The sequence below is a fragment of the Prunus dulcis genome, chromosome 3, assembly GCF_902201215.1.
Source record: "Prunus dulcis chromosome 3, ALMONDv2, whole genome shotgun sequence".
In the NCBI taxonomy this organism is placed as follows: Eukaryota; Viridiplantae; Streptophyta; class Magnoliopsida; order Rosales; family Rosaceae; genus Prunus; species Prunus dulcis.
The window spans coordinates 8652461-8660911 of record NC_047652.1 but is presented as its reverse complement, the minus strand read 5'-3'; the positions used below and the strand labels follow the sequence as shown (position 1 = coordinate 8660911).

Below are 8451 nucleotides of genomic sequence, written 5' to 3'. Positions count from 1 at the left end.
TATGTAGCCAAGGGGGCTTAGTGTAAAAGTTCTGAAATTTTTCTACAAAGAAAATAATGCTAAAAAGATAGAAAGATAGTACTTCCATTCATAATTCATAACAAAACCAATAATACAAGTTACAATTGTCCACGACGAGTTTTCATATTCTGAAAACGTTGCATTATAATTTCGTTATCAATACAAGCGAAAACATCTCTCTCAATGTAAACAATCAAGCTATCATTCAACCATTGATCTCCCATTCTGTTGCGAAGTGGATTTTTAATAATATTCATAGCGGAAAATGCCCTCTCCACTGATGCAGTTGCAACCGGTAAAACCAAAGCCAATGTAAGAAGCAAATACACAAAAGGAAATATTTCATGCATTCCTTTCTCCACCATTTTTTCTGCAAGACTACTAATCCCTTCCAATTGAGAAAAATCACTACTCGAACGCATATGATGAACATAAACACCAAGTTGATCTTCAAGCATCAATAAGTCTCTATCCGAAAAATCATAAGGATAAAATTGAGCAAGACGAACTAGCTTTCGTTTGTCAAAAGCCACAAAGTTATTTTTTGGACTCAAGCATGCCAAACAAGTAAGTAACTCAGTACTTACCTCGTTGAAGCGATCATTTAACTCCGCAAGTTGCCCATCAATTACATGAATAAAGATCTCCACACGATAACGATGATAATTTGTCTTCATTGGAGCATTATGCCGTGATCTCCCTGGAATTACATATTCCTCATCCATGGTAGGAACTATAATATCATGTTTGTAACAAAACGAGGATGCTTGCTCAACCAATTCTTCAAACTCATTATCCCTCATCAACTGCAGGTTTTCCTTGCATGTTTTCACTAAATTCATTGCACTCACAATGTCTTGATCTTTCTTTTGCAATGCTAGAGACAAAGTGTTTGTTATTCCCAATATAGCTTTCATTACAAATAAGTGAAACACAAACTCAAAAGATTGTATTTCTCTCCATAACTTATAGGCTTCACCCGAACTATCATTAGGATTATCATCAACAATTATTTGAAGCACATTCACCACAGATGGGAACATAGAAATGATACTAATCAACGTACCATAATGTGAGTTCCATCGTGTATCGCCGGCACGTTTGAGAGTCCTTTCTTGATTTAAGCCCCGCCCCGTTATAAGACAATCATCTTCAAAAGCTCTCACAAGCTCTTCTTGGTATTGTGCTCTAAGTGCATCGCGACGCTTACAAGATGCTCCAACAACATTAACCAAACTATTAGCCGTTGTGAAAAAAGAGTTGACATCAATATTTTTCTTTGCTACCGCAACAAGAGCTAGTTGAAGTTGATGAGCAAAGCAATGAACATAAAATGCACAAGGTTGTTCTCTCAAAATCTTTGTCTTAAGGCCATTGAACTCACCTCTCATGTTGCTAGCTCCATCATAACCTTGTCCTCGTAGCTTGGAAAAGCTCAAATTCGCGGAAGAAAAGAATTCATCAATTGCTTCCTTTAGTGCACTTGAAGTAGTGTCGGTTACATGTTGACCCCCCACAAACCTTTCAATTATTTGTCCTTTGTCATTCACATAACGCAACACCATCGCCATTTGCTCCTTTATTGAAGCATCACGTGCTTCATCCACCATTATTGAAAAATATCTATCTTTTACATCACTCAAGATAAGATCAATGGTTTCTTTGGCACAAGAATTGACAAGATCTTTTTGAATTGAAGGAGCTATTAACTTTAAATTTCCCGGAGTATTTTCCAACACAACGGCCTTAACTTTTTCATCATGATCCGCAAGAAATTGCAAGATCTCATCTACTTCAATTGGTCTTGCATTTGAACTACCCAGATTAGACAGAGAAGAACTATCCGTAGATAATTTTCTTTTAAAGAATCGTTCCATAAATCTACAAATCAATTAATTCAATCAATCATTAATTTTTATCCAAATTATCATATGAATATGAAAATTTCAATAACCCACTCTCAATATTCAATATACTCCCTAAACCCATATCAATCAATATTCAATATACCAAATTATCATATCAAATAGCAATCAATATTTAATATACCCAATCAATTCATATTATCAATCAAGCATAAACTCAATCAATCTACATTAATATGATTATCACTATAATTCATATCTATAAATTTAATTACATAAAAAAAAATATCAATATGATTAATATCCATAAATTTCAAGCATAAACTCAATCAATCAATATGATTCATATCCATAAATTTCATTACATAAAAAAAAAAAATCAATATCAACAATATATATTATCACTATAATTATTAATATCAGATTTTCCATGCTTACTTACTTGTAGTTTAAAAAATGGGCGGCGGACGGCTGTAGAAGGTGGTGACTGAGCCTTGGACCAAATGACGTCGTTTGGCAAGGCTCGTTTTTAAAAAAATTAAGCGCAGCGCAGCTGCGCAGGACATTTCGTCGAGCACATTGTGTGCATACGAGGGGGCTTCCAGCAGCTGTCCAACGGGGCTTTCATGGACTCCCTTGCCAAATTTCCAGCCTTTCAAGGGTCCCCTCTTGTCCCAACGTGGATCCGCCACTACCAACAGCGTCAAGAATACATAGATCTTTCGTAAAGCCTAAAGGGTTTCTTTCAATTCCAACTCTCTTCTTCATATCATCATCATCATCATCGACTTGTTCGTTCATCAATCGATCTGCGATCAGCGATCTGCTTCCCCTGCTTCTTCTACAACCCACAAGTTTTGCTCTTGTTCTCCGTCGTCTTTTTTGTTCTGTTCTTCTTCTACAACCCAGAATCTTTGTATCTTCTTCACTTTTGAACAAAGTGTACAAAAGCAACGGCGGGTCTCAAGAGAAAAAGAGCAACCCCAAATGAGATAATAGTTGTAGACGATTCTGCAGATGATTCAGATCATTACTTGACAATTTCACTAAGTGGCTGCGAGTGGGTTCGAGGGCTGATGCTCGGCCAAGGCGGATTCGGGTCGGTTTATTTGGGTTTCGAGAAAAAACCCAGGTTGTGTTTGAAGGGTGTGTCGAGGATTGTGGCCGTGAAATCGACATTGGCCTCTCAGGCGCATGATCTGATGGGGGAAGATATTCTTCTTTACATTTTTCGTCACTGCCCTTTTGTTATCAACTGCTATGGAGAGGATGAGACGATTGGCGCTGATGGCCATCATTTATTCAATGTGTTCTTGGAGTACGCAGACGGGGGAACAATGGCGGATTTAATTGAGAAATCAAGGGGTTTTGGGTTGCGTGAATTCCAAGTCAGAAAGTATACAGAGTCGATTTTGAAAGGGATTAAGTACATCCACGAAAGGGGTTTTGTGCATTGTGATCTCAAGCCTGAGAATATTCTGCTTGTGTCTGATACCTCCTCGGGTGGTGCTCGTTTTGTGCCGAAAATCGGAGACTTGGGGCTCACAAAGAAGGCAAATCAGAAGTGGGAGAAGCCTTCCTTTGGAGGCACACCAATGTATTTGTCTCCTGAAGCTGTGGTTTATGGAATTCAACAGTACCCTTATGATATTTAGGCGTTAGGTTGTGTTGTGCTGCAAATGTTAACTGGGAGGTATCCATGGGATTTCACACCGGGCACCGTATTTGACGTTCGGGACCTGTTAACTGCCCTGCTTGCTTCAAGAATTCCTGCCATTCCTGGTTGGTTATCAAAAGAGGTTAAAGATTTCTTGCAATGTTGCTTTATGTGGAACACTTCAGAGAGGTTTACTGCTGCCATGCTCTTGAACCACCCATTTGTGACTAAACTGGATAATGGGGTTAGAGAGGTTAAACCAATTGAGCAAGTGTCTTCTGCAGTGGCTTCCTCTGTTCTGGATTGTCCTAGCTTCATACCCCTTGGAAGTTGGAAGTCTGAAGATGCAGAGGAGATGGCTCAAGAAAATGATGGTTTTTCTGAGCAGGAGATTCTTCCTCTGAAGCTCATGTCAAGGCATGTGGTTCCAAGCCCAAAACCATCAACTTTTGCTATAATGGGTGCAGCTTAGCTTAGCTTTATTGTTTACATATGAAACTCAATTGTATTTTATGAAAGCCTTTTTCATGAACTGGTGTAAATTGTAATACATTATTCTATTGATTTTTTTGTACCTAATATAGAGCAAATAATACAAACATGCCACTTTGATCTCTATTTCCTTTTCATGAACTGGCAAGTTTGGTCTCCCTCTCTTTCTCTCTCTCTCTCTCTCTCTCTCTCTCTCTCTCTCTCTCTCTCTCTCTCACACACACACACACACACACACACACACACACACTGAAAGTTGAAGTAGGGCTACATTTCTGCAGGTAATTCTCTCACTTCCATGCCCTCTTTCACTGTTGTATGCTGTTAGGATTTAATCTCTGTATCTTCTTCGCAATTGTTGTTTTAGTTCTTTGTTTTGATCATTTGGTACAATGAAATTCTCATTTTTCGTTGGGTCATATATTATATCGCTGTTCGTATGAAAGAAATATAGCATATCATTGTTTCTTTAGCAGTAATTATGCTTAAGAACAAAATAAAAATCATAGGCTTCTTTCAGTCCGATTTAAATCAGTCAGTTGTGGATTCTGGAACAATATGATTTCAGGGTTCTATAAAAAGAATAGCTGTCTGCACAGAAATGAAAGAAGAGTGACTTCCAGCATTTTAACTGTCTGAATTTTTCTATTATTGCTTTAGTTGTTGTCATAAGACTAGGGCGTGGCATTCGTCCAAACAATGAGAAAATTGAAACTGGAAACAAAAAACATCTCAAAAAATGAGTCCACAAACATATAATTAACTTTGAGTTCATATCATTTGTTGTGGTGTGGAAATTCCTGTAATAGAATGGATAAATGCCAGAAGTATGTAACTTTTTTGTTGTTGTCAAAACCCCTACTCTTAACAATTAGGTTGCATTTCTGCTCTTATTAGAATGGAGGTTTTAGTTTCATTAAAGGGAAGGGCAAAGTGTCACGCGTCACATTACCTACAATTTAGGCTCATCCCCTTGATTATGGAGCATTTTTGTGCTATGTTTATGTAGAAGTAGTCTGTTTCTTATTTGTAGACTAGTTCTTTTATCATAGAGTCACTGCTACAGGGGACTAATTCTAGGCCATTGTCGAAAAGAGTCTTGAGATACTGAGAAAATTGGGAAAGAGTGAATTGGTTGAATGGTAATGCGAGCATAATTTGTTTGCACTGTTATCAGTCAGATGCAGGAATTGTTGGGAAAGATTGCGAAAAATCAAAGAGCCAATAAATACATATGGCACTCTCAGGATCTGACTTCTCCCAGCCTTGTGTAAATAAAATGGACAAAATTAACATTTTATCTTCAACTAAGAAAAATAATGGAAATACAAAAATAATCTCACCAAACACCGGTGGCTAAACTCTCTCTTGGTTTTTCTCTCAAGAGGATTTTCTCTCTCACACAAGTGAGGTTTTCTTATCTCTCAAAACTCTCTATGTTTTGGTTTTCTAAAGGATGATTTGAACTGAAGGAAGGCAGCTGCTTTTATAGCCAACGTTCCTAACAAATTGGTGGCCTTGCATGCGAGAGAGTTTTTCTCATTTTCTCTTCCGTTCGTTTTCTTCAAATTTTCCCATCCTTTCTTTTATTTTATTTTAATATTTATTTTCCTTCTTTTTCTCTCCTCCACTAACGAGGGAAACCCATCAATCTCCCCATCCCGACTTAGGTGGAGGGCTCCAGCAGTCCAGCTGCTATTCTGCAAAATTCGTACTTGTCCTTAGGTAAGGACTTGGTCATCATATCTGAACTATTGTCATCAGTATGGATTTTCTCAAGCTGTAATTGCTTTGACTCCAACACATCACGTATCCAGTGATATCGCACATCAATGTGCTTCGACCTCGAGTGAAAACTCGGATTCTTGCTCAAGTGGATCGCACTCTGACTATCGCAATGCAAAATGTATTTGTGCTGCTCTTGCCCTAATTCTTGTAGGAATCGCTTCATCCAAAGCATTTCTTTGCATGCTTCAGTAGCTGCAATAAACTCTGCCTCTGTAGTTGATAGAGCAACACATTTCTGTAACTTTGATTGCCATGAAACTGCTCCCCCTGAAAATGTAATCAGGTATCCTGAAGTAGATTTTCTGGAATCAAGATCTCCTGCCATGTCTGCATCTGTGTAGCCAATCAATTCAGGTTTTCCACCTCCAAAGCACAAACTCATTTTGGAAGTACCCCTGAGATATCTGAGAATCCACTTCACAGCATTCCAATGCTCTCTGCCTGGTTTAGACAGGAATCTGCTTACAACGCCAACTGCGTGCGTTATGTCTGGCCTCGTGCAAATCATTGCATACATCAGACTACCAACAGCTGAGGAATATGGCACCATAGCCATGTTTTCTTTTTCTTTCTCACATGTGGGACTCTGCTTTGAACTAAGCTTGAAGTGACTAGGAAATGGAGTAGAAACTGGTTTTGCTTTATCCATGTTAAACCGCTTTAGTACCTTCTCGATATAACTTTCTTGTGATAACCTCAACTTCCGATTTTTTCTATCACGGGATATACTCATACCGAGGATTCGTTTTGCGGGTCCTAAGTCTTTCATAGCAAAAGACTTGCTCAACTCTTTCTTCAGCTTGCTAATCTTGTCACTGTTTTGTCCTACGATCAACATGTCATCGACATAGAGAAGAAGTATGATGAATTCACCATCATCAAATCTTTTCACAAATACACAATGGTCTGAAGTAGTCCTTCGATATCTGTGTTCAATCATGAAGGAATCAAACTTCTTGTACCATTGTCGAGGCGCCTGCTTGAGTCCATATAAGCTCTTTTTCAGCCGACATACCAAATCTTCTTTTCCTTTGACTTTGAATCCTTCTGGCTGCTCCATGTAGATTTCTTCTTCAAGATCTCCGTGAAGAAAAGCTGTCTTCACATCTAGCTGTTCGATCTCGAGATTCAGGCTTGCAGCCAAACCGAGTACAACCCGTATGGATGACATCTTCACTACGGGTGAGAAAATCTCTTCAAAGTCAATTCCTTTCTTCTGACTGAAACCTTTCACAACTAGCCTTGCCTTAAACCTGGGCTTAGAGTTGTTTTCTTCCTCTTCAGTCGATACACCCATTTGTTCTTGAGTGCTCTTCTACCTTTTGGTAGGTTCACTAGATCATATGTGTGGTTCTCATGCAGAGATTGCATCTCTTCATGCATGGCTTTCAACCACTCATCTTGTTGATCATGAGTCAATGCTTCTTTATAGCATTCTGGTTCTCCCCCGTCTGTTAGGAGAACGTAATCATCTGGAGAATATCTACTCGGAGGTCTCCGTACCCTGGTCGATCTTCTTGGTTGTAATTCGGCCGCTGGCTCTTCATCGGCTTGTACTTCTAGCCCCTCATCAGCTTCGTCATCTACTATACCATCAGTTGTATAATCATCACTCATGTCATCATCAACTGGTTCATTTATAATAGGATCACTAGCTAGATCATCAGTATCATTGAATTCATCTCGCCCGTCATTGTGCTCCAATGGAGAAGGAACTGGATCCAAGTTAGCTGGATATTCTCTAGGATTATTAGGTTTATCACCTCTTCGAATGTCCTCAATGTTCTGATCTTCAAAGAAGACAACATCTCTACTTCTAATAATCTTTCTAGCTATAGGATCCCATAACCTGTAACCGAATTCTTCATTCCCATATCCCACGAAGATACATTCTTTCGACTTTGTGTCGAGCTTGGATCTCTCGTCTTTAGGAATATGAACAAAAGCTCTACAACCAAAAACTTTCAGATGATTGTAGGAAACGTCTTTTCCCGACCAGAACTTGTTCGGGACATCACCATTCAAAGGTGCTGAAGGAGAAAGGTTGATTAGATCAACCGCAGTCATCAGGGCTTCACCCCAAAAACTTTTGGGCAGCTTGGCATGAGATAACATTGTTCTTATTCTTTCAACAATTGTTCTGTTCATTCTCTCAGCTATGCCATTATGCTGAGGAGTCTTCGAACAGATCTTTCATACCTGATTCCGTTACTTCTACAGTAGTTTCTAAACGCCCCCATATATTCTCCTCCATTATCGGTGCGAATACATTTGAAGCTTCTACCAGTCTCTCGTTCAACGCTAGCATGAAACTGCTTGAAAACTTCATACACTTGATCTTTTGTTCTAAGTGCGTAAGCCCATACCTTCCTGGAATGATCGTCAATGAAGGTAACAAAATATCTTGCACCACCAAGAGTACTAGTGGTCATAGGACCACAAACATCAAAGTACACAACATCCAATACATTGGGTTTTCTTTGTGCATGACCATGTTGAAACGAAGCTCTATGCTGCTTTCCAGCCAAGCAATGCGTGCATGATTTTAGAGGCATGCCTTTCTTCATCCCAGTCAGTGCCTCTCTTTTGGCTAGAATATGCAGCCCTTTCTCGCTCATGTGACCGAGC

General features: G+C 39.1%; 3 protein-coding genes across 3 annotated transcripts in view; 2 read left to right on the top strand and 1 right to left on the bottom strand.

Moving 5' to 3' along the window:
• Positions 1-1898, bottom strand: part of LOC117621686 (zinc finger MYM-type protein 1-like) — a 6769-nt gene extending 4871 nt beyond the window's left edge. Inside the window, exons 1-2 of the mRNA XM_034352245.1 lie at positions 1406-1898; positions 185-1318 (exon numbers count right to left, since the gene is read on the bottom strand). Coding sequence (XP_034208136.1) covers positions 185-1318; positions 1406-1898 — 1627 coding nt within the window. The remainder of the gene's footprint in view (positions 1-184; positions 1319-1405) is intronic.
• Positions 1899-2962: 1064 nt separating this feature from the next.
• Positions 2963-3541, top strand: LOC117621684 (mitogen-activated protein kinase kinase kinase 17-like). The gene has a single exon (XM_034352244.1). It carries the CDS (start codon positions 2963-2965, stop codon positions 3539-3541), a length of 579 nt encoding a protein of 192 aa, XP_034208135.1.
• A 24-nt stretch (positions 3542-3565) lies between these two features.
• LOC117621683 (mitogen-activated protein kinase kinase kinase 17-like) lies at positions 3566-4015 on the top strand. The gene has a single exon (XM_034352243.1). The coding sequence runs from the start codon at positions 3566-3568 to the stop codon at positions 4013-4015; it is 450 nt and encodes a 149-aa protein (XP_034208134.1).
• Positions 4016-8451: the final 4436 nt, after the last annotated feature.

Bases quoted from the DNA above. Each gene is read 5' to 3' on its own strand.
- LOC117621684 (XM_034352244.1), top strand. From the start codon at position 2,963: ATGCTCGGCCAAGGCGGATTCGGGTCGGTTTATTTGGGTTTCGAGAAA.
- LOC117621683 (XM_034352243.1), top strand. From the start codon at position 3,566: ATGTTAACTGGGAGGTATCCATGGGATTTCACACCGGGCACCGTATTT.